Below are 26,982 nucleotides of genomic sequence, written 5' to 3'. Positions count from 1 at the left end.
TTTCTGGGTAAGGAACCTCAGCTGCTCTTCGCTTTTCATCTCCACAGCCGCATCTTCTTATCTCTCATTGTCAATGACTTTCTCTACTTTGCCCCAATTCTGATTCCTTTCCCACATTATTGTACTGCCCTCTGTTAAGTACCCATTTAAATTCAGCCATTATACACAGGCAAAAGTATATGTTGCACTTCCAGTTCGCGGAACTGAATACCAATTTAAATCAAGGTGTGTGTTAGGAATTACATTGCAACAAAATACAGTATCACAAAAGTGACTACACCCCTCGCATTTCTGCAGATATTTAAGTATATCTTTCCGTGGGACAACACTGACAAAATGACACTTTGACACAATGAAAAGTAGTCTGTGTGCAGCTTGTAAAAATTTTTAAAATTAATTTTCCCCTCAAAATAACTCAAAATATAGTCATTAATATCTAAACCCCTGGCAACAAATGTGAGAACACCGCATGGAAACTACGTACATCCCTAAATGTCCAAATAGAGTACTCCTTGTCATTTTCCCTCCAAAATGTCATGTGACTCGTTACAGGAGTGCTGTCAGCAGATTGAAGAGGTGGGGGGTCAGCCTGTTAGTAATCAGACCATACGCCGCACTCTACATGAAATTGGTGTGCATGGCTGTCACCCTAGGAGGAAGCTTCTTCGGAAGACAGTACACAAGAAAGCCCGCAAACAGTTTCCTGAAGACATGTCAACAAAGCACATGGATTACTGGAACCATGTCCTATGGTCTGATGAGATGGGTGGGCTTTGTTGTCTACCGTCTTCAGGAGAGGCTTCCTCCTGGGATGACAGCCATGCACACCAATTTCATGTAGAGTGCGGCGTATGGTCTGAACACTAACAGGCTTAATAAATTAACTCTATTATATAGGCTGCACACAGACTACTTTTCATTGTGTCAAAGTGTCATTTTGTCAGTGTTGTCCCATGAAAAGATATACTTAAATATCTGCAGAAATGCGAGGGGTGTACTCACTTTTGTGATACACTGCATGTATTACCACAGATTAGAAGTTTTTCAGTAACTTTCAGTACTAGCCACAATATTAAAGTGCCTGTGACCTGATAAAAAAAACCCAAACATCTTAAATAGCATTATTATGTAAATTAAAATCATATTTTGAGAAGATTTGACTGTATACAACAGAAATTAGTCTTTTAATCTGCCGTTCAGCCCCGCCTGTCATTATAGCGCTCTAGCGTCCCGAGCTGGGTGATGACGTCGGCAGAGTAATGATTTCAGCTGATTTAGAATTCAGCCCATAGAGGGAGAAGATTCAGAAAGTGGAAAATGCTACAGAGAGCAGCAAAATGTCATCATTGTTTTAATCTCTCTACTCCAATATTTTTACAGAATATTCTTTTTATTTAAGTATTTTTCCCTAATTGCTAAATAAATGGTGTGGCCATGACAAGTAACAGTCTTGTACTAAATGGAATATGAAATATTAAAAATGCATTTATTCAGTACAACAGGGCAAAATTACTGCATAATGGTCAAAACTGCCAACGTCCTAAACCTCCTGAGCGGTATTTTATGCCACCGGAGTTAGTCCGGCTTTTGTCATTTACCTGCCCCTGCAAGTCCAAGTTTTCTCCCGTATGAAAACGAAAAATCACAAAAAACTACCCCGACTCATGCCACACACGGCGGCAGGGTTGATTGTCTTCACCGATTGGCCAGGCCCCGCCGGTGAGCAAGTTTCGGCTCGTCGTTTTGCTGTGGCCCTGGCAGGCAGGCAGTGCTCGTCGCCAGTGTTCTGCCAAATTTTGCACCCTGATAATATTTTGCTCCCAAAGCTTTTGTGGCGGTGAATAGGCCCTCTATTACAGCAACACAAAAATGGACACAATCGAGAACGAGATGACAACGGAGGGCTCCTTGGGCTCAAGCCGAGGCACGCCTTTATCGGCCGGCGACCATGGTGTGCAACAAGCCGTCGGTCGTCGGCCGAGTGGCCTTCTCGGTGGACAGGGAGTATTGTCACCCTCAAAATGCAAGCCACCTCCTTTTAAAAACATTTGCCATGATCCCAGTATTTAACATAACATAAAACACGTAGTTTACTCGCTCATCTGTCCAGTGGTTTCTCCATTGTCATGCTTGTTTTGGCCATTATTCGTGGTGAACAGGATGTTTTAGTAATCCAAAAAGCCTGCCACCACTCTCCCTGGTGTAGCAACAAAAGGCTGCAGCACTTTGGGAAGGCGTGACACAAAAAATAAATGAATTAATCCGCAAAATCAGCTGAATCGGCAGTCCTTCTGCATACAATACTAAATGGCTGTATTGTGAAGATGGTTAGTCCGCTGACATCACATTCACCTTCTTTCTCAATCTGAGACTGTGGCCGAAAGTCATCAATTTAGTAGTGGATTAAAAAAAAAAGAATAAATATATCGATCACTTCTACACGCATCCAAGCGGTCCATTTCATTCAGGAGCATAATATACCACGTGTAATATAAAATAAACATGCTTTTGTGCGTTACAGGAACTTTAAACCCACATTATTTTTTTTAAATGACCACCTTTTTGGCAGTGCCTATTAAAACAGATCATTTGCAGTTTTGTGTAGATGGAATGTATCACTAATTAATCTAATTACCAAACGTTTTGTGTAAAGGTTTGCATATTATTCAACTTATCTGTAAACACTGCATGATATATTTTCACTTTGACTTTCTGAACACCGTTTCTAATGAAGAAAACATGAATATACAGTTGCATGACAGAAACCCGATGGCAACGCTTATTTTATGAGATGTGTTGGTGCAATATTTTTGCATAATCCCCAACGCCTGTGCGGTCACACAGGCAAAATATTATTCAAAGGGAACAACAAACAGCGTCTGCTGGGAGCAGAGGTTTTGAGTGTGTCGAAACATGCTAATATGAATACAAATGTGAAGGAAGTGCGTGCATGGAGCCATGAAGCGTAACTGCCACTTGATTTTGGGGGGGGAGAAAGAATCGTGTTCAATAATTCGATGTGTGCAAATGTATTTCTGCAACATAAACACAGATTGGTTGCACAATTTGATTTGTTCACGAGTTTAGAATTTATATAGAGGGAGTTTTGTGTCTCCTGAGAAAATTCATTCAGAGCTCTTCTCTGACTCTTAGACAAAAGGGTGACTGGGTAAGCGAGGGTTTAGTGTGTGGGTTACTGTCTAAAGCTATTCGACGGCATTAAAATAAAATAAAAAATTTTAAAAAAGCTAATGCAAGAATCCTCCCTTGGCCCAGTCACAGATTACATCCAGTGGGTTTGCGTGTGGAAACTATTATATAATTCATTCTCTGTGATGAGATTTTCTTCCATTGCTGGTTTCCTTACTACCCCCCTCGATCTCTCACATTCTGTCCTGGCACTGGCAGGTTTCTCTTTTAATTTAAGGAGAAGATGTCTCAGCCTCCCTGGATTTTTTGGTGACTCTATAATCTTTTCATCCCTGTCTGGAACTAATTCACCCTAAAACGCAATTTGATGTCCTTTTCCCTGAACCCAGTTAGTTGAAATAGTTTGTACTCTATGTCTAGCTGATGCTGTGTTTTAGGATGTACTGTATAAATGCTTATGATGAGATACTAAATATGTTTTTGTGTGTGAAAATCTTAGTGCTTTACTCTCTCACTGTGGTATTGTGAATTATCTGCTCACTAAGCTTCTTAACACATGACAAGGGCACACACATTTTTCCCCTTTCATTTTTTTAAAAAACTTAATTGTTGTGCATTAACTGCTACACTTGGCAGCCTATCACAGGTGGGAAGATATGAAAGGTGCCCTCATCTACTTCCACTTTAGAGGTCATCAGTGGTCTGGGGTTTTGATGAGAGGCGCATGTCAACTGCGTGCCCTCATGTGCTGGAAAGGATTATCTCCGCCCTGTGAATCCACATCTGTGCCACACAAGACTGACAAAGTGACTGTGATTGGTAGATTCCCCTTCACACTACTAAATGCAATCCAACTGTTATCTGGCACAGTCTCAGGTGCAGTAGCCTCTCCCTGGATTCATGTTTAAATAAGCTGTAATCCACTTGTATTCATTTATGATGTTCCTCTAACCAGACACTAAAACAAGTATGTTAGTACATTTCATAGCCTGAAGTGCTTTTTATTTTTATTTGTATTTAACTTCCAAAAACTCTTCTGTCTTTTAACACACACGAACAACAATATTTCCCATTTTTGCACGAAATACATAATTCCATTGCTTGACTGAAGGTCACTTTGTTGTGTCAAATCAACATAAATCAACTGATTGTTTACGTGTTTCCAGCTTACGCAACTTGTACATGCTGGCAGGCAAATTTATCCTGAGTGCTATAGAAAAGAATAGGGATAAACCAGCCACACTCACAATGCAATTTCCTTTGCATGCATTCTTTGAGCAGCGAAAGGACAGATAAATTGAGAGAAACTGCCAGTTGAATTCAGCTACACATGGAAAAAAACTAGGTACTGCTTTAAATCAAGGCTGAGTTTACACTATGTTCCTGGCAGCCACACCTGCGTCACTATACCCATGTTCTGTCAAGGCTGTCTGTAACTGCAATTTTTGAATGAAGCTCCCCTGCCGGGTACAGCTCCAGCATCTGTGTCACAGCTGGGGTCACATACTGCCACTTGATAAATTTTTAATATTATTATGTTTTTCCTCTATATATCTCTTCTCCCTGGTATATACAGTACAAATGCAAGAGAGCTACTTAAAGTACACGCTACATGATGTGCTAACATTGCTGGGAAAAGCAAACACTCATGTTCTTTCGCTCTCCTCGCTTGCTCAATCACTCTCTCTGATTGATGCATTGAGATTCTATTTTCGTAGATTGCGCTTGAGTGTAAAAAGCTACATACTGTATCTTGATTTTCATACCTCACAGATCGGTAGCAACAACGTCTGTACTGTTTGTTGACTGGCTTGTCACGACTTAAAACTGTATTTTTATGACCAGTGCAGGTGCAGCACTAATCGCTGTCACACTGAGGTGTTACTGTCCAGGTGTCGGTAAATTTGCAGAGGCAAGCAAGCCGGTATATTTGAAAAAGAATCAATTGTGCCGTTGTGGGTGTAAACATATCCAACTCCATTCACTGCCAATCAAAGGGGTTCCTCTCATTCTTTGTGTACTCAAATCCTGCAATCTTGGAGACATCTCTGTTTAGAAAAGGATGCAACAATTATTGCATGACCGGAGTATTGCGTTGCATTGCACTTGACTGCCGTGGCAACAGAAAACATAAGGCAGTACCCGCATAATACAACAACAGCAGGACAGTTTGTAATAAAATAAAACTGTGAAACACCTTGAGCCTCTATAGACCCCAATCACGTGACGTCACAACTCCGCCCCCCTGACTGGTGCCGCCATGTTGTCCGTCAGCTCATCGTGTTTACATATTACCGCTACGTACATTCCTCCTATTACTGCGTGTTTTTCTGCTTGTCTAAGGAATCACCGCTGAGTAAACGAACCCAAAAACCTTCCTGACAATCGTTAACATTGATTAATCAAAATGGTGAAGGCATGTGTGGCGATTGGTTGCAGTAACAGAGAAGATAAACGGCCATTTTAGTAGTTGCTGTGTGCCCATTGTTAAAAGGGCAAATCTCGAAAGCAGCACGGTTCGTTCATCTCGGTCCATGATGCGTTTGTGTCTACAGCCGTTAGACAGTGGCGAAAACAACAATATGATGCCATCACGATCGCAGACATAATCAGACAGAGACTACGAAGCGCGTCGCTGCGGTCGCGCAGCAAGAAGGTGAGCGCAACAACAGGTGTCGTGCCGAAAAATAGCCGCCCTGCGTGAAATGTCTTGCCTGGCACGGCCAGACTGTTCTCCTTTTGTTTTTCAAACACTGAGAGTATAGTCTGGGACCCAGCCCATTAACGGCCTCTCGAGCAAGTACAAAATCAATCGACAAATCAGATTTATTTATTTGCGTGACGTGTCCCAAACGAGCAACGTCACTCTTCCGCGTCGGACGTCGTCTCCACAACAACGCAGATGGCGAACAGGAGAGCCGAGAATATGTTCCAATCCACGGTAAAATCAGATTTAAATTACCAAAAACACATCGACACAAGTCATTGACAACAGTCTGTCTCGTACAAGCCATGTTGAATAAACTCCGCTCTCCTCGTATGTTTACTTCCGCGCGCAAGTCCCTCGTCCCACCCGTTGCTGATTGGTCCACTCCGCTGTCTGTTTGCTGTGGCTTGCTCCACCCTGGAAATTTTATCCACTTAATGGTGGCCAGACTCAATAGCTGGAACAGCGGTGAGTCTGGAGTATCAGGCTATGAAATGTCCCCCCTGACAGGAGCGCCCACACGGAAACGACTTTCTTGTACCGTTAATATGTATTATTTTACTCTGCTTGAACTAATAAATGCCATACCTGTGTGATTGTCATTGGGACATGGTCGTGAAAACCTGTAGACTAATACATTTCTGTTCAAAGATGGTTATGTGGCCCAGTCCACGATTTGTTACTAAAATACAGTACTAATATTTTGTGTAATTTAATTATTTAAAACTGATCTTACAGTTGTAAATAAATTACTGTAATGCGTCCATGAAAACATTTGATGTTTTCACGTCAATAAAGCGTTATAAATAAGTGCTCCCGTCAGGGGGGACATTTCACGCGGGGCAGCTATTTTTCGGCACACACCGGCCCGTTGTCGATCAAGTTTCATTTTACAATCGAGACAACGGTGACGCTCAGCTGACCAAATGTCGGTTTATATTCGGGCCGGTGCCGTTTTGGGTACCCGACTTCTCATCGTGACATAAAGTGGAGTATGATTGGAAATTTTGTGGTCTCAGGACGAGCTCTGACGCACGGGACAGGACCAGACGGGAGGAAACATCGGTTTGGGCATCAAATATGGATCTGGCGACTGGATCGACCGAAGCTTTTCCAAATAACAGCTTTTATGCAACTCATCCAATGAGTTTACAGCGTCTGAAAGCACCAGGGCTTCCATAATTTGCAAGTGAATCCACCTTTAGAAACTACGATCAATGACAATACGGACACACAATGACGGACAATATGGCGGCACAATACAGCGATCACGTGATTGTGTGACGTTGGTGATTGGGGTCCATACAGTGAGCTCAATTCCTGGCAACTGTTGTTTATGATCTTTAGTTAACCCAAGGTAGTGGTGACACATCATGATTAAAAAAAAAAAAAAAAAAAAAATCAAATTTTTTTTAACTGCTGCTCTAAATCAAAGTACAGAAGTAGCTTGGACTAACTACAGTAAACCACGAATCACCAATGTTACAACTGCTTAATATTGAATGAAGAATTTATTAATTTAATTCGTAACCAACTACCAGTACATGCATAAAAACACTTTATGATTATAAATACACAATATTGGCGAGTGAAAATAAATGCTAAATGCTGTAACATTTTGAACAAAACCATGCTTCAGCAACTTTCTGGAAGCAATTTGTTGATAGTTGATAACTTTTTGCATGAATCAATATAACTGGCATGCAGAATCCTGAACCTCAACCTGACAGAACACCTTTGAGTTCACATAAACATCCACCTAAACCTTGCAGAAAGCCGTCCCAGAATAGTTGAAGCTGTTGTAGCAACAAAGCAAAGGAGAGACTGACGTCAAACTAACACCTATAGATTAGGAATGGGATGTCACTTTTTGAGTTCATACGTGAGTCAAGGCAGGTGAGCAAATACGTACTTTGGCAATATAGTTAATCTTTATTCATTAATTTATTTCTTGCACTGCTTATCCACATGAGAGTCACGGGTATACTTGAGTCTATTCCAGCTGACTGTGTGGGAGGCGGGGTACACCCTGAACCCAGCCAATCAAAGGGCACGAAAGAGAAACTACCATTCATGCTCACATTTACACCTGTGTATGATTAGGAGTGTTCAACGAACCTATCATGCATGTTTTATATGTGATATATACTGTATATTATGCATAACCATACAGTATGTAAATACGGGAAACATTTTTTTCCCCGCTGAACACACACTTTAAAGTCCTTCAATTTTAAACTGTGCTGCGTTGCATGAAATCATCTGTATAATTTTCTGACATTTTAGGAGTTACATATTTTTGGTCAGGTTGGCTGTGAAATTTGCCGCAGAATTGGCATTAAATTCAGCTCAAAGTGATCTCAAAAAAGGTCCACATATAGTTCATCGTTCTCCTTGACATACCACTCTCCTGTCCCCCATGGCATGTGGTGAGGTGGTTTTCCACTCAGCTTCCCAGGGCCACCCCATCAACCTCCGCAGGCTCACTCTCGACTAAGCCAAGGCCAACCTTGAAACCTTACCCAGAACGTGACTGCACGAAACTTGAGGACCAAATCTTTTCCTGCCATCACATTGTAGGATGTAAAATGACTGGAAAATGTATTACAAATGCTTATAGCACACACATGCTCATAGATATTGGTACCCCTCTGTTAATGACCGAAAAATCCACAGGGGTCACAGAAATATTTAGTAAAAAAAAATTTGGGCAGTTAGACGATTAAAATTTTTAATTGAGTTAATCACAGCTTAAAAATTAATTAATCGTAATTAATCGCAATTCAAACCATCTCTAAAGTATGCCATATTTTTCTGTAAATTATTGTTGGAATGGAAAGATAACTAAAGTAGTGATTGAAAATACACCACAGGGTGTCAATGGCGAGTTTTAAATTAATTAAAGATCTAGCCAAGGCAAAGTCTGAGAAAGTTTTATGAGTATTATGCATAGCTATTTTGAAATTTGGGAATGCCAGTTCTCTTTGCATTGAGCACTTTTCTTTTTGTGAACATTATTTTTTTGAGAGCTAGGAATATTATTTTTGTTGTGCTTTCATTAAATGATATTGTAGCGACTTAACTGTTCTGCCCAAATGCATGATGGAAAGTTGGGGAACCATGACTCTCAGTAGTGGCTGCAAATAGTACACAATATGTTCCACGTCGTGTTCAATTAAGCGTGTTTAGAAAAAGATCGTCAATGAACGCCTGTGTCCACTCGCATTTCTCTGCCTTTTCGCTCCCAATGTGCTCAAACAGTGTCATTGTAAACTGTTTGAGGCAATGCATGAACGGGTCATTCCGTGCATGCGTTATGCGTTAATTGCGTCAAATAATAACGTGATTAATTTAAAAAATTAATGACCTCCCGTTAACGCGGTAAATTTGTCAGCCCTAAAAAAATATATATATATACAGTATATATAATAGTACAGTGGTACCTCGACATACAATCGCTTCAACACATGATCTTTTCGACATCCGACGTAAAATTTGACACGGCATTTGTTTCTACATCAGACGACATGCTCGAAATACGACGCCATGACAGCACTGCAGACGGACGCACGGCTGATTTTCTTGTAAGAGAAACCAACACAGGTTTCAAAAAGGTTGGTACAGGTAGTGAAACAAAGAAAAAGGTGACGCTTACCATTGAAATGTAGATGCGAATTACAGAAAAATATGAGCGTGGTGTGCGCATCTGTGAACTGACTCAACAATACATCTCCACGGTCCTCTTCCGACCACCGTTCGCTAGTTGACAAGTTGAAGTTAAGTTGACAATTATTTGTGGTTACATCGCCAAAGAAATCGCCAGCTTCGTCAGGTTTTTATCATTTATTTCAGAACTTATCCAACACAAAATGCCTACTGTCCGCCGCAATTGACGGTCTACTCAAGAAAACATCGAAAGGAAAACTCAACCGCATCGCTCCTCTCTCTGTCACGTCAGTCACGCGGTGCGTTCAGGTACAAAAAAAAAAACGTCCGCCACATTAGAACCCGAATCATTATATTATTACAGGAAATAATTTTATTATTATTCCGATTTTTATATATAATTTATGTGTTTTGCTATGTGTAATTGCCATTTGTAACAGTACCAGCAGTATTTATTAAGGATTTAGTGTAGGTTTTTGGGCTGTGGAACGAATTAATGGAATTATAATGTATTCTATGGGAAAATCCTGCTCGACATACGACCATTTCGCCTTACAAACAAGGTCCTGGAACAAATTCGTATGTGACGGTAACACTGTAAATATATGTGCCTTTAGCTGAATATTTTGTTTCCCAAAATTTGCCCTGTCAACCCGGTGGAACACTAGGCACATCTACTGTGCGACAACTTCGCCGCCGTGTCAATGCAGTGACACGCGGCCGTTAAAGTCAATCAGCCAATGGACACCAGTCGCAGTGCAGCCGCGTTTTAGACGCGTCCTCGAAGCGGTTCAACGCGTCGCACGTGAAAAGACTGGCAGAGTTTATTATTTGACGAGAGACGCGACCCTCCTGCGTCAATACTACTAGGTAGGATCGGGCAGACCGGAAGTCACTCGTGTAAAAATTCGATTCTCGATTTTCAAAATAATATGCAATTGTAATCCCTACTTTTCGAGTACAGCACGTATAAAAATTCGATTCTCGATTTCAAAATTATATGCAATTGTAATCCTTACTTTTCGAGTACAGCACATTTGTAAAACATACACTAAAATAAATAATAGCCCATATAAATAAAATAAATTGAAATGAGCCAAAACACTTGTAATTGAATAATAAGAATAATACACAAATCCTGCTTACACAATTAAATTCATTAATTTCTGTGTGGCGCTTTAGCCTGAGAAAATCCATCAATAAAGCTTTTGAAAACCTTTCATAAGAAACAAAATGATTCATTGAGGCATTTCATTTGTAAAATACATGTTAAAATCGTTGTCACTGGGATTGCTTTTCTCTTAAGCACAGGACTTCTTTTTTCTTTCTCTTTTCGCTGATTCACTACTCAGCCTTCAAAGCGTACAGACGGACTCTGAGCTCCTGAAGCGCTCTCTTATCTTAACCGATAAGCACTTAGGGCCAGCAAGCTCGACTCCCAGTATGGCTCCAAAGAATTTGAAACCTGGAGACTCGGATGAAATAAAGACCTCCTTATAGAAGTTGGAGGTCTCCTTGACTGGCTTGATTCAGTGGCGCAACTGGCAATTGCTAAGCTGAAAGAGTATAGAATAAACATGGAACCGCTGGACATCCGTCGCTGTCTTCTGCTCCCATCTGGGGGGAGAGGACCGGCGACGGTGCTCATGAAGCTGGCAGACCACAAGACCAAGACTGCCCTGCTTAACCAGCGAAGATTTTTTTGAATTACAACTTGACTCGCCGATATGCCGAAATTGCAAGAAAAGCACGTCAACTCAAGAAAGCTGGGAAAATAGCCGACACCTGGGTCTCGGATTGCAGGATCCTTGTCAAGACGCAAGATATGAAGATAACAGCTGTCACGAGTCTTGATCAGCTGACTATAATAGCTGGATAACTGTAAATACTACGCAGCGGACAAGTATAACAACTCGTGAATGTGGACGGTAAGCTGAAACCTATCAACGACAGGAGTCTCTACAAGAATCCCGAACACACTAAGGATTATCTACTAAAGATAACAAAGGCTCTGACTTTAATTTGTACGGACATAACATGACACGAATAAATCGGGCATCTAAGGGGGGGGGGGGTGTTGCAATTATGATTGACAATCTCCTGGAATGTATTACAATTAAGCTCCTAATCCCCAATTGTAAAAACATAATTATCTGCTGTGTCTGCCGAGCTCCTGATTCAAATGTCTAGTATATGGAAAAGATACTGTATAAAATGAATAATTAGCATGTTTTCGTTGTGGAGACAATAATCTTGGGATAAAATATGTACAGCATGTTGTGTGATTTTATACATTCATGTCGGATGAAACTGTTACAGTGACCTTTGTGTGCGCCAATTGTTGCCGCTACTCACACCAGCTGTGATAACACATAATCACTTTTGCCACACACATAGCCACAACAAAATGTTTCACAGCAAACATGCAAAAATGACTTGACATTGACATGACTAATCCATAACCTTGTACACCCTGAAATTAATTGAGCTGCTTGACTGGACGCTAAGTTACTAAACTCAGATTGCTGATTGTGTTATTGTACAGTTTAATGTATGTTCCATGCTTGAATGTGCGTCTTTAGTTGTATGGGGGACGGGAAACTGATAAGCATATGCTTCATCTCATCCGCCTTTGTCTTCTTCTTCGGTTCCTTCGGGCAAATCATATCACATTTTGTAATTGTCAATGATTTTTTAGAAAGAAAACTGACCAATATGCGGGGTCTGAAAGGCAAATGGTTGTGGTATTATTATCCTTAAATACCCATTACTCTCGCGCGATGTTGCAATCCCCGCGTGAACCGATCGAGCCACTCCAAAGATGGTCTGCTCGTAAAACGTATCCTATGGAAATTGACGCCGAGCCCGAGCGTCATTGGTGCGTTGACGCGCCGGCATCGCTGACGCGCCGTAGATGTGCCTTGTGTGTTACTGGGGTAACAAATGCAGCTACGCAGACTGACAGTATAACAGAATGTCCTCTATGTTTCACTGTAGGGACAGGGTACTTTCCTTTGACCACTGTAGGTTTAAACATAATAACACATTTGAGCACTTGTGTAAATAACTAAAAGGTGATGCTGGATTTTGCCAACCTGCATGTTGACAAGCCAAAAAGCTCATAGGCTAATGTACCATGGTTTGTTTTGTTTTTGTTCTGTATGATCTTGTTAATCTTTTTGCATTTTTAATGTAAAATGAAACATTTACCATTTAAAATGTTTTTTTTGTATGTATTGCCATCTTCATACCATGTAATGCCATTAATGTAAAATAATATTTACAAGCTAACAAAAACTAGCACTAAGCATGCATTAGTAACATATCAGAGTAATTTACAATAAACATTTACACATATGTTTCACAGATAATGTAAAAATTCCTACTGGCACATATTCTTCCTAATCTCTGAAAAACAATTTCTGTGAACAACTTCATGCAGCTCAAAAGTGACTTTCCTCGTCTTGGCTTTTAACGTATGTGTGTTGTCTGCATACGTGCACCACATTGCCTTTTAGAGGCCAAGGTGCGCATAGCAGAGATAGCGCCTTAAACAAGGCACACAAAATGGTCAGAACAAGAACAATTAAGGTTCATGAGTTACCTGTTGCAGAAGAAAAATCTGCATTTAAGATATATATTTTTTTTAAATGTTATTAATTTACATACCAGGTCATGTTGATGAAGCAACTTCCCAACTCATTTCAATGCCTGTAAATGTTATGGTCCATTTACTTGTATGCACACAATACTCATAAATTCATGACTAATGTAATGAGGTCAGGTTTGATAGGCTATTTAATGCAGTGCACTTTGAATCACACAGAGTAATGAGAGCAATCCATCTTAATGTTATTTATGGGATTCTCATTAAAATAAATGGTGGTGATTAGTGAGAGTTGATCTTATGTGGACTTGAATTTTAAGGCAACAATCAATCAACACAAGTATCCAGGTCTGCAGTCTGCTTTTAGACCTACAGTACAACTAGAGTGAGACAGCCAACATCCACACACAAGCAGCAGAAAGCAAAAAGCTTGTTGTCGAATTGCTGTTTGTTGGAGTCTTTCATCTGAAAAATGAATGAGAGATGAAAAGGAAGAGAATAACAAAAAAAAAAGTAATTTACTGGAATGGAACATGAAGAGAGAGGACTAAAATTTAGCTTTGTCTACTAATTTGTGCTGTATGTTTACCATCATGCAGGTACACATAAAATTATGGCAACTGAGCACAACATGCACATGCTAATAAGGACATCCAGAAGCTTACATAAAAGTCAGAGATTCATTCATACAATTAAAGTCTCTGTAAAGTGAAAAGCAACATTTCCCTTTTTTTTTTTTTTTTTTAATAACCTGTCCTGTTCAGCTGCTCGACATGCTGATGTCAGCTGCTAGAAAGCTGCTAGTGTCATGTTATGTTGAAACATTTTTAATGTGCCACATGGGAGTTTGGTGTACTCCAATTGTCGTTGCTTATATAATCTTTTTTATTCCGAAACGCAGCAGGACAGAAAATGGTATTGGGGGACAGGGAGAAAGAAAGAAGAGTGGGAGCAGTCATACAAAAAACAGGATTGAATATACAGTACATGCTACCTAAAATAAGTAAGTAGCATTATCTCGATGTGACTACTCTTACTAGAAGACACCATTGGAGGAGGGGACACGTCGAGTAGCCTAAGAACGAGAAGAGAGAGGACAGGTCAGATGGAAGTGTGACAGGGAAAGAGGTGTTCGCAAGCAGTGTTTGTAACATGTAGTAGGGGACCCAGTATCAGGACAAATCACGTGTGAGTATGAGTGAGAATAGGATAGGATGGGATGGGCCCAGTGCTGCACCACACATCTTGGGGGGAGTAGGCACGGCGCGCCTTCCCGCCCACAGTCCTCACCGATGTTTTACCATCTGCCCCCCGGGACACAGGGCAGTCCCCCGGCTCATCCAAAGCCCCTTTCACACACACCTAAACACTGTTTAAATCCCGGGATTTCAACGTGTAGCCCTGATGTGCGAAAGCAATTTCCCGTGTCGACTGACACGGAGATGGCAATTTACTGAGTCGCGTCTTAGTAGAATATCCGGGACTTTCATAGGAAGTAGGGATGGGAATCGATACGATTTTTACGATTACGATTACATTATGGATATTGCTTAACGATTCAATTCTTTATCGATTCTCTTTTCGATTCTAATTTCGGGAAAAAGAAGAACAAACATTTTGATTGGCATCAAGTTTGTTTAATCAGAAGTCACAACCTTACAAACTCACAACGAGGTCAAAAGAGGCCCAAAGCCTCAATGTTAACTGTGGCAATAAGTGGCAAATGCACAAGAATGTGTAGCATTTTACTGAAACATTTTTCTAATAGGAATAAAAAATATTGGTATATTTTGGCATATAGGTCATTGTTCTGCCTTTGGCAAGGTCCCCAAACTTTTTCCTGTGAGGGCCAAATAACTTTTCCCTTCTCTGATGAGAAGCCGGGGTCAGTTTGTAACAGAAAAAGTGTGACGATTGCAGGAGTGCATAAATGTAAAAAAATTATTGTTTTTCAGAAAGCCACAATCAAATAACCCTCTGTGGATTCTTCACGGAGCAAAATAAAATAAAATAAAAATAATAATATAATATAATATAATAATAATATATAATAATAGCACTATTAATTACATAGATAATAACCAAATTACCCTCTCTGAGTTATTCACTGAAAAAGGCCAGGAAATAAATAACACTACTGAGGGAGAAAAAAAAAAAAAAAATTCAAAATGCTCTCTGGAATTGTTCAGGGGGCAAGACCAAATATGGAGCTGCAGGCCGTAGTTTGGGGACCCCTGTTTTTATTTACCAGTATATTGAAAAGCATGCCTTTTAGTTTTTATGGTGCTTTCACGCTCAAGTGGTGGCGCCCTTGCGCTTCCTCACGCGAAGAAGATCGCGCTTACACGCAAAGAAGAAGAAATGCCGCATCCAAGCGAGTGAACGAGTTAGTGAGAAAGGGAAACTCTGCCACGAGCCTACGTTCTTTGTTAATGTTTGTAAAATATCTACAGCGCCAACACCTGTATGTATCATCTTCTGTGTTGTTGTTGTGTGTTTCCACTCGCGATCGGACACTTAAATCCAGTTGTGTAGTGGTTTAAACGATGTGCTAATGCTAGCGAACGCATGCTAACTAATTGTTGTTACTGTGTTAGCAGCTAATCATCGCTGATTTACGTTGATGCAAACCTGTTTGTTATTGGGGACGAAATTGATTTGTTTCATTTCTATTTTTAGTTTCAAGTGATGGTTGAATAAAGTCAGCAAATTATACCAACGTCTTCTGCATCGTCATTTGGGAGTTTAGCTAGCTGTATAGCCAGGACTGAGCCTTAGCATCTCGGTGAGGACAGTGCAGTCTATTCCCTCCCGATGCAGTTATTTCCATCTCGCAATGACTGCAAGTCGCTTTGTTGTAATTTTTCCTCGTGAAGTGAAGACACACTTTCGAGCGTTCGAACCTACGTGCTGTCATTGTTATGTTTATGGCGGCAATGCTCGTGCTAAACTATCGTAACCTTTCATTTTCACCCTTTTTCCTGGTGAAGTGTAGCCAAACTTTGGAGCGAGTGGTTCTTGGCGCCATGCTAGTTTGATGCGTCTGGACAACAAGACAGTCACGACGCAATATGCATATTTAGGGATCGTTAAAGGGATCGTTAAGGCTTTTTCATTGTGATGTCGAGGCCTCCAAACACTCGGAACCGGTTCCGAATTGGAATCGGATTTCGATTCCCATCCCTAATAGGAAGTAGTGTGTGTGAAAGCAAGCACTGAATTCCTGGGTCACAGCACGATGGCTGATGACGTAAATATCATGGTGGGCCGATGGTCATTTCCTCTTTCTTTGCAGTGAGACGAAAAGCGGTAAACAAACATCGCAATTATCAATATGGCAAACTGGAAATAGCAAAACTAAACTGAAAACATAATGAAATGAAATTGCTACTGGATTAGAGCGAAAGAATAAAGTCAGCAACTGCGGAAACAAGGTTGTATCTCAAAGCAGAATGCAACAGAGGCATGCGTTTAAGGGTTTATTAAATACAAACAAAAATACACGGGGAATAAGGGGGAATAACAATGGGTCCATGACAGTAGGTCGACGGGGTTCAATAATACTAACCTAAGCGGTAGGCATAGAGCCGATAAGACAACAAAACAAATACACTCAAATACCTGCACAATATAGGGGATTTCAAAACAAGGGCATATCTACAGACGAACAAGCTAGCAAACGCATGAAATTCAAGAGTACAAGGTGTCGAATGGTGCCGGTCAAATTGACACCTTTCTCTTGAATCGCCTGGGCTTAAATACATTCTTAATGAGCTTGAATTGGCTGCAGGTATGACGTCGGGAACGCTCCCACAACCGGCACTGTAGCAAAACAGGATCTGACCAGCAGAATGTGACAGCTGATGCTGACCAAAAATGACATAATGTCCGGGTTATAAAATCGCACCAGCAGCACTCCTCGCACAGAGAGCGCCGTGTCGGCAAAACGGGACAAGTTTGTAAAAGTGTCCAACACAGGTCATTCCCGGGATATCTCTCCATTTGTGAAAGCAAATGAGTAAATCTAAAGTCACCTTACACGGGAATTTACCAAGATATGTGTGTGAAAGAGCTCAAGTCACCCCCAACCAGCTTTCGGGAAAACGACAATGGGGCGCAAGACCACACCCCCACACCTACCGCCAGTCCGCAAGTAGGACCCACCTACCACCCTATTATTTTAGTTGCGAGGTTCTCAACTGACAACCATTAACCAGAAACCCGTCTTTGAACCGTTTGGGGAGGGCAGTGCAGTGTATGCAATAAAATAAGAGAGTCTGGCCAGGGAGCAGCGGGACAACAACGGGGACCTGCTTCTCTGCTGTCTGATGTCCCCACACCATCTCGTAGTTCCCCTAAAGGATTATAATGTATGTGGGGAATTAAAAGAGGTGCTGGTGAGATGAGGCAGAAGATAGGCAGACAAATGTCCAAGTGTACCCCCACCACCTCTGCCGACCCCAATCACCCAAAATTTGTTTATGCATGATGCATTAAAATCAAAGGGGCTAGTCAGGAACAGACCCGTCCCAGCCCCCCCGAAGACCCTGAATGACAATCTAAGCCTAGGTTCATACTGCAGGTCTTAATGCACAATTCAATTGCTTTTGTCAATTCTATTTTTTTGGCGTGCCTGTTCAGACTGCCTTTGTCCATTGAGCCTGTTCAAGTATCACGCATGCGTACTAATTCGCAGTCCGAGATGCGCTGAGCAAACTGACCCGCATGCGCAGGAGCATCGAAACAAATGACTACACATGACGCACACACACACTCGTGTAAGGAATCTTGAAATATTACTCATTTGGAGCAGAGAGAAAACCGAGCATTCTCAGGCTTATCCTCAACCCATTTTATTTTTTTCTGACTGCCCACCCTTTGCCCAAAAGCTGCGTTCATGCTTGGTGCTAACACTAATGCACAGCTACACCGCTACCGTAGCGCCCTGCCTCTCTCTCTCTTTGCTGCATGGATTCCGATTTGGAACTTGCCAGTTTCACTTGACAGTTCCGACCGCAGCCACATTCTGGAAAAATGTGGCCCAGATCGGATTTTAACCTCATACGAAAGTGACCTAGATCGGATTTGAAATGGTCCACTTTTATGCAACTTTTCCCGTTCAGAATGTCAGTTTATGACTCACTGAAGTTGGAAAAACACGAAACAATCGGATTCGTGCATTAAGACCTGTGGTATGAACCTAGTCTAACTGCCTGGTGTGTCACATATTTGCAGTGAAAAGCTAAATGTCCTATTAATTTGACACACCACAAAGACTGTCTTCAACAAGCCTGTCAAATTTGAAAGAATAAAATCACAAAGTACATAAAAATCACCCAAAAAATAGGCTGTTTAAAGTTATATTTCAACAATTCAGCACTGAATTTATTCTTTATCTTTGTGCACTTTTCCAGAATCATAAAACAGATGTATTTACAAAAATTCTCAAAAGTCAATTTACAGGGTCAGTAAGTAACATTGCATGTCTAAGGATGCACATACAGTATGTGTCATTATGAACCACGTACTGCACTCGTCTCATGTTAATTTTCTTCAATGTACAATTTTCATTGCACTGTCCCTTCGTTCTGTTCTGTTTACTTTGGGCACTGTTCAACATAACACTTTGACAGCTGCACTGAAAACAAAACAAAAGAAAGAAAAACAAAGCATGCATGAGTCATGGGATTGCCCATGCATGCACATTTTGTGGCATTATTTTTTATCCGGCTGATGAATCCAATTTTTCTTCTCTGGTTTTCATCAGGATGAACTGTGGCCAAGGAATGACAGGGTGTCGCTTTTTATCATGGGCAGTGCTTTCCGTTTTCTTTATCCCTGGCTTCTCAGCCTTCTCAGTCCCCAACCCCTCACTGAGTAATTGCTTGACCTTTTTTCGGATTTTTATTTTTGTTTGTTTGTTTTGTATTTTTTCCATTCATATGTATGTGACATATCAAAGCAGTTGGAGAGTAGGTCACAAGTCAGTCAAGATCTTCCCTCCAATTTTGGATTTAAAAATACAAATGCATACTAGAAATTGTGCTTGAATGCTCTGCCCGTTTTCACTTATAGTTTTTGGTTGTGTATACATGCGGGGGTGGGGAGTGTTTTGCAAAAAGTCAATCACACGTAACCTTAATTAGGATATGCTTTAAAGAAAATGGATAGATGGATGTTGTTCGTGGGAAACTTGCAGGTTAAATGAAAATGCATTTCAATCATTTAGTCTTTCGATGTGATTGCATTGTGAACAATGTTGATAATTAAATTTGTTTCCTGTGTTAAAAATTTCCATTTTGGGGGTTAAAACAAAGCAACAATATTGAACACTTTAACTGGGATTGACTTTTATGTGTGGCAACAGGTATTGAGTGATCATTTTTAATGGGTATGGGGCATCAGTTGTTTTGTTGTTGTTGTTTTTTTAATAAGTGGGATACATAACTGAATAATTTGCATTACATTGAACATTAAGGAATCCACATCCACCCCATAAAATAAGTTATTTAGTGGAACAGGAGGTGCTGTGAAATCATTTTAAAGGGGGTACATTTTCTAAAATGTTTGAAAACTACTGAATTTTAACAAAACAAAGCATCAAACTCTAGAAAATGTTACCATAGATAACTAGACATGGGTGCTGTATCTTATTTTTATAGCGCACAATCATTATGAATGAGGAAAAGACACAACTGATTAAAGTTTATTTGGGATTTTGGAACCACACAGTCTTTTGCAAGATCTTAGCCATGTTCTCGTCGTTGTTTGCAATTCCTCGGTATTCGAGTATGATGTCTGCTTGCATTTCGGCCTAGTTGTGTGTTCTTAGATGGCTAACAAGTCCGATCTGCCAACGGCACACCTTCTGACATTGCGGAAAAATATGTTGATTAGCGGCATCTGTTGTATTGTCCGTGGTGCTTTGACAAGCTTTCCAGGCTGCTCTTTTCTCGTCATGTTTATTTTTTTTCTCAGTTATTCAAACAAAATGACTCCCCGGTGGATAGTGATTCTCCAGATGTTCCTGCCGCTAGCTTGGTGTTCCAAGATATTAGCACCAATGTTGCACTTTTAGAGGCAGTAACAGAAAATGTCTTTATAGCGCTTCTTCTGCCCACCTTGAGTGCGTTTGCCATCCTCCATCTCTGAGTATATGATGTGCTTTGGCAACCTATTGTTCTTCATTCAACCAACATGCCCTGCCCATCTCAGCTAGGTCTTTATCATTGTCTGTATGCTGGTCTAGTTACCTTCTACTTGTGCTCCAAAATGAACAAAAGGAGTGATAAATCTGTTGTTGCATACCATAGTGGTAATGAGTAGTTGTTAGTAATTACACTTATAGTTGAGATTCTATAAAAACTTACTGATGTTATTGGACTATAGGAGAGTTGAAGGATGGAGCCACATAGTAAACTGGACACACTGTTCTGTATTCCATCAAACACACATGATGACAAATATTGCTGTTATCTGTCACAGTCTGGCAATGGAATATTTAAATTATTTTCTAGTGCTCTGTTATTTCTCTTCAGTAAACTAAGCTCCTAATGTTTGATCATGCAAGTCACTGATTTTGTTATTTCTGTTTTTTCCCATTCTCTTTTAGGATCCTGCTGACGGTGGTTGTGATCTTTCGCATCCTGATCGTGGCTATCGTAGGCGAGACGGTGTATGAGGATGAGCAGACCATGTTCATATGTAACACCCTGCAGCCGGGTTGCAACCAGGCATGCTATGACAAGGCCTTTCCCATTTCCCACATACGGTACTGGGTATTCCAGATCATACTGGTGTGCACACCAAGCCTCTGCTTCATCACCTACTCGGTCCACCAGTCGGCCAAACAGAGAGACCGACGCTACTCCTTCCTCTATCCCATAATGGAGCGGGACTACGGAGGAAGGGACGGAGCACGGAAGCTCCGCAACATTAACGGAATTTTAGTTCAGCACGGCGCCGATGGCGGCGGAGGCAAAGAAGAACCTGACTGCCTTGAAGTGAAGGAGATCCCTAACGCCCCGCGAGGCCTCACGCACGGAAAGAGCTCCAAAGTACGTCGACAGGAAGGGATCTCTCGTTTTTACATCATTCAAGTTGTGTTCCGAAATGCACTCGAGATTGGATTTTTGGCAGGCCAGTACTTCCTCTACGGCTTCAGCGTGCCTGGCATTTTCGAATGTGACCGCTACCCATGTCTGAAGGAAGTGGAGTGCTATGTGTCACGACCCACAGAAAAAACAGTTTTCCTGGTTTTTATGTTCGCGGTGAGCGGCATTTGCGTGGTGCTCAACCTGGCCGAGCTCAACCATCTGGGTTGGCGCAAGATTAAAGCGGCCATCAGGGGCGTCCAGGCCCGCAGGAAATCCATTTGTGAGATCAGGAAGAAAGACATGGCGCATCTGTCCCAACCACCCAACCTGGGGCGCACACAGTCCAGTGAGTCAGCCTACGTCTGATGATGAAGAGTAGAGGAAGAGGAGTTGGGTGAATGTGCAAGTGTGAAAATGAAGTAATTATGATTTTAGTGCAATGAAGATACTTCAAAGGTCAAACCGGGTGAATTACTTTATGTGATGATGGAATGACGACCAAGTGTGCATCTTTGTTACTCGATAAGCCGAGACGGAAATCTTCGGACTCCAAAAGACAGTATTTGTGATGAACATATTTTAATCTCATTTTTGAGAGGTATTCTAACTGCCATTGGTTTTTTTTGTTGTTTTTTTTACGATAAACTCCATCCTCCCTCTTTACCTGGGAGAGACAGATCCTCACAGGGCTGGATAAGGAGCAACCAAAAGATGCTGTTTTATGTTATATGAGTCTGTTGATGCATCCCATGGTGCTTTTCTGGACTGTGTCAACTGAACTGAAAAAAAGGGGATGGGACAGGGAGGATGAGCAGCAACAGCACAAAAGAAGCAACGGAAGACCTGTCAGAGGCACGACAGGAGAAAGGAGGCTAGCTTGGACGTGTGAGCAACTAGGTGAGGGATAGCCAACACACTGGGAAAACCTCACTGAGGGGAAGAGAGGGAACACGGCTCGGTCACTTAAATCGTTTCCTCCCGCGGCTGAAAGTGAAGCCAAGCGAGAAAGAGCTGCTTCTGATCATCGTCACCCTCATCCCAGCCAAATCCAAGCACAGAAGAGTGATGGTGTTTATGTTTTGTCTCTTGGCAAAATATTATTTTAACACAAACATAGCTTGTACCACACATTTTTTCCAACCCGCTCCTCCTCTCTATCTCTCGCTTGCTCGCACACCAGAGTTGGCAGCTATGTAGAGCCTGGGGGGCTTCGGACGACAGTAATGACCCTCGCTGCTCTCCTTCTACGTAGATGTTGGAGAGGAACTAATGAACACATGGATGTGGTGTGTAAATGTTTGTCTCTCCCAAAGCACAAACCAAACGTTCATCCAAGCAGCATTCTGGCGTGCTGCTGGTCACAGGAGAGGACAAGTGGGAAAAGCGAACAAACGAAAAGTTGAGGACTTCAAATGAATTATATCAAATATATCATAATGTGTTCTAATTGTGATTTTCGAACACAATGGTGCCATCATTGAGAGACCAATTTATCATTGAAAAGATGAATAGAGTATACGGTGTGAGTGATCCATTTAGAGTACAGTCATGTGAAATAAATAGGACACACCATTAAATATTCAGTTCTTTATTAAGAAATTTTCACATATCAATGTCTGCTCTTGTTTTTCTTTATTACTGTAAAAGAAAGTGATTTAGTTGCAGGTAAACAACAAACATTAACATTGTTTTAGTCATTAAACCAAAAATAATAACAAAAATGCAAAAAAGGAAAAAGTTAGGACCCCAAACAACCTAATAGCTAGTATTACCCCCTTTTGCTGAAATAACTTCAGTGAGACACTTTTTGTAGCCATCTGCCAGTCTTTGACATCGGTCTGAAGAAAGTTTGCCCCACTCATTAACGCAGAATACAGCTGTAAAATGTTTGAGGGGGTTCTTGCATGTACAGCCCGTCACCCAACATCATCTCAATGTGATTAAGATCAGGGCTTTGACTCAGCCATTCCAGGACTCTCCATTTGTTTTCAACCAGTCCTTGGTAGATTTACTGGTATGTTTTGGGTCATTGTTATGTTGCAGGGTCCAGTTTTGCTTCATCTTTAATTTTTTCACAGATGATCTTACATGTTTCTCAAGCACCCTCTGATACACGATAGAATTCATGGTGGATTATATGATAGTGAGCTGGCCAGGTCCTGATGCAGCAAATCATCCCCAAACCATGAGACTTCCACCTCCATGCTTCATAGCCAAACATGTCCTCTGTTCTGGAGTCCAAATAATTCAATTTTAGATGAATCTGCCCAAAGAACATTATTCCAGAAGTCCTGGTCTTTGTCTATATTCACTCTGGCAATTTTCACTCTGGCCTTGATGGTCTTTTTTGGAGAGCAAAGGTTTCCTCCACACACACATCCCATGAATCTTAAATTTGTGTAGTGTCTTTCTGATTGTAGAGGCATGCATTTTCACATCAACAGTAGTAAAAGCCTGCTGTGCGTCCCGTGATTACATTTGAGGGTTTTTGGAGACTTCTTTTAGCATCTTGCTGTCTCCTCTCGGGGTGAACTTGCTTGGACGGCCAGACCTGGGCATCTTGGCAGTTGTTTTGAATGTCCTCCACTTGTAGACTATTTTCCGGACAGTGGAATGGCAGATTTTATATTCTTTTGAGATCTTTTAAAATCCCTTACCAGACTCATAAGCGTCTACAATTTTCTTTCTGAAGGCCTCAGAAAGCTCGTTTGATTTCACCATGCTGTTTTCTCTCAGTTCAACAGTCAGTCACTGTTGAAAGTATTCTGCCTTGAGGAGCAAACTTTCTTCAGACCGATGCCGAAAGACTGGTAGATGGCTACAAAAAGCAAAGGGGATAACACTAGGTATTAGGTTGTAGGGTGTCCTAACTTTTTCCTCAGTTAGAATATGCATTTTTGTTGATATTTTTGGTTTTATGAGTAAAACAATGTTAATTTTTTGTTGTTTATCTGCAACTAAAACACTTTCTTTTCCAGTAATAAAGAAAAACAAGATCAGACATTGATAAGTGAACATTTCTTAATAAAGAACTGAATATTTAATGGGGTGTCCTAATGTTTTCACATGACTTTATATTCAAATAGATTTATTTATCTTTCTGAGTGGGATATTTGAGAAATCACATGCTTTTTTAAATGTATGATGTTTGTTTGTTCTTATTTTTGTCTATCGTTTTTCACTATTGAAATTGTCGGCATAGGGGAGGGATTTTGAGCTTTGTCAACTTCATGAGGATTTGCAAATCATTTTGTTATATGCAATGCTTTTAATCTCTCTCATTGAAGCCATTTTTTGGCATTTAAAATGCAACAGTCAAACTTAATGTGCTTGTTTTTCCATAGGAAGCCTTGATTTGCTTTTTCAAAAATCAGCTGCACAGCTTAAGGCAACTATAAGGCCTGTGAGCCATGTGAAAAAGGCATGTTTACATGATGCAATGTTATTGAATGCTCAAGCTGTGTAACCCAATGAGTTGTAGTTTTATTTTGAGAGTTTTTATTGTGCAGTGATCTCCTGAGTGGATATCAGCATGCATGCAATGTAAAAGACTAGTAAAAGTGAACGATGAAAGCTTTTGGGGGTGGGGGGGGCATTTGAAAGTGTTGCACCTTGATTTATAAAGACAAGTGGGAGAGTGGTAGACTGAAGGAATTTTGATTGCGAAATGACAGTAAACGGAGCAGTATGGTGGAGTAAGGCGTAGCTCAATTGCCAGACGGTCAACAGGTTCTGGAAGTGGCTTGTATTGCTTTTGTTCATTGACTGCTTATTCCCGCATTCCAAAACATGCACTTTAGCTCAATTGACAACTACAAATTACCCATAGGTGTGAATGTGAGTATGAATAGTTGTTTGCCTCTATGTGCCCTGTGATTGACGTGCGACCAGTCCAGGGTGGCCCAAAGTCAGATGGGATTACATTCCAATTCACTCGTAGCCCTAACAAGGTAAATCACTTGGATGGAATTAAATGTTCTTTTACAAACATACACGGCTATCACACTGAGCCTATGAAACAAGATATAAGGAGGATTCAGTCATTAATCTTAATCTTAAGTGTTTTTATATTGTTATTTAGCCTACAGTTGTGGAAAAACACACAATGAGCTTGAATACTTTCTGTTGTCCTTATTTCATATGAATATGCATCAAGCAGTGGCGCAATTAAGTCCTGGTGGGTGCAGACAACTCAGCAAACAAGAACATTGCCTGGTGCTTTACGTTATTAATTATTTTATGTAACAACTTAAGGACGCGTTTAACACTTGATAAGTACTAAGCACAAGACCTCATGTCAAATATTTTGAGGAAACGTTTACACTGTTGCATATTATTTCAGTCCCTGCTACATTTTGCATATTTATCTTAAAAAATAATCAAAATGAAAGAAATCCACCGAAAAATCAAAACACTGCCTACACATTGGTAAGAAGTGATTATGTGTATTGTATGGAGACCCAGGAGTGTTTTTGCTTTGAATGACTTTTATAAGTCCGGATGTATAGTTCCTTTTCCTCTCACATCAAATTTGATTCATAGAAGTAACGTGTCTCCACGTGTCTCGTTAAATGTGACTTTGGACTGAGTGTTGCTAAAAAGCCAAAGAAAAATCTAAACACGCACATAGTCTATTCTTTGATACTGCCTCATTGGAGCAGTATCATGCATAATGGCAGATCAAACTCCAAAGTTCTATATGAATTTAGAAGCGTGCAGCCTTATTAGACAGTCTACATCCAAGGCTCCTCCGTAGGTCTACTAGGCTCTGATACAAGACCGTGTCTGTAAATTTCAAGCCGTACACAATAATTTGGGGAGAAAGCACAAAACACTTATTGTTAAGACGGCGTAATAGGGTCACACAAAAAAAGAACAAATTAGGCCAACAAGAATAAAGTTGTAAAATTACGAGATCTTTACTGTATTCTTGTGATATTGCCATTTAAATCGTAATATTTCAACTTATTGTTACGTCATCACCCAATTGCTGGTTGTGTCTTAAGCAGTCATGACAATTGTCATGATGTTTTGCTAATCGACCTCACATAATGTGGATGGAGGTATATTACAAGCTGCCGACAGCGTTATAAAATTACAACTTCATTTTCATGAAGGCGGCGACATGTCATAAAGTTACTTAATACAGTGGTACCGCTACATACGAAGTTAATTCGTTCCAGGATCTCGTTTGTAAGTCAAAATGGACGTATGTCGAGCAGGATTTTCCCATAAGAATACATTATTCCATTAATTCGCTGAATAGCCCAAAAACTACTAACTAACCCTAACCCTTAATAAATACTGCTGTTAATATTACAAATAGCAATTACAAAGAACAAAACAAATAAATAATGAATAAAAATCGGAGTAATAATATAATAATAGTAATAATAATAATAATACCTCTAATGATGTAACAATTCGGGTTCTAATGTGGCAGATGTATTTTGCATGGTGTACCTGAACGCACCGCGTGGCTGACGAGTGAGAGAGAGTGCAGTTGAGATTTACCTTCTCTTTTAACGTCCTGTTGTTGCTAGCGTCAACTGCGGCGGACAGTTGGCGTGTTGTGTTGCAAAAGTTCTGAAATAAATTATTAAAAACCTGACAAAGCTGGCGATCTTTTTGGCAATGGTACCACAATAATAATTGTCACTTTAACTTATAAAGACTGGCGAACGGAGATCGGATGAGCATTGTCAAGCAGTCCACGGCGGCGCGCCCTACACTCATATTTTTCTATTATTTCCATC

General features: G+C 40.7%; 1 protein-coding gene across 2 annotated transcripts in view; it reads left to right on the top strand.

The window, feature by feature from the left end:
• The window catches only part of LOC130917218 (gap junction delta-2 protein), a 74,143-nt gene extending 50,084 nt beyond the window's left edge, over window positions 1-24,059 (top strand). For both annotated transcript variants that reach the window (XM_057838380.1, XM_057838379.1), the window contains exon 3: window positions 20,743-24,059. In XM_057838380.1, the coding sequence (XP_057694363.1) occupies window positions 20,743-21,592 (850 nt within the window). In that variant the 3' untranslated portion in view covers window positions 21,593-24,059. The remainder of the gene's footprint in view (window positions 1-20,742) is intronic.
• The last annotated feature ends 2,923 nt before the right edge of the window (window positions 24,060-26,982 follow it).

This window comes from Corythoichthys intestinalis, chromosome 6 (genome assembly GCF_030265065.1).
Source record: "Corythoichthys intestinalis isolate RoL2023-P3 chromosome 6, ASM3026506v1, whole genome shotgun sequence".
NCBI lineage: Eukaryota > Metazoa > Chordata > Actinopteri > Syngnathiformes > Syngnathidae > Corythoichthys > Corythoichthys intestinalis.
This window is presented reverse-complemented; position numbering and strand designations above follow the sequence as displayed.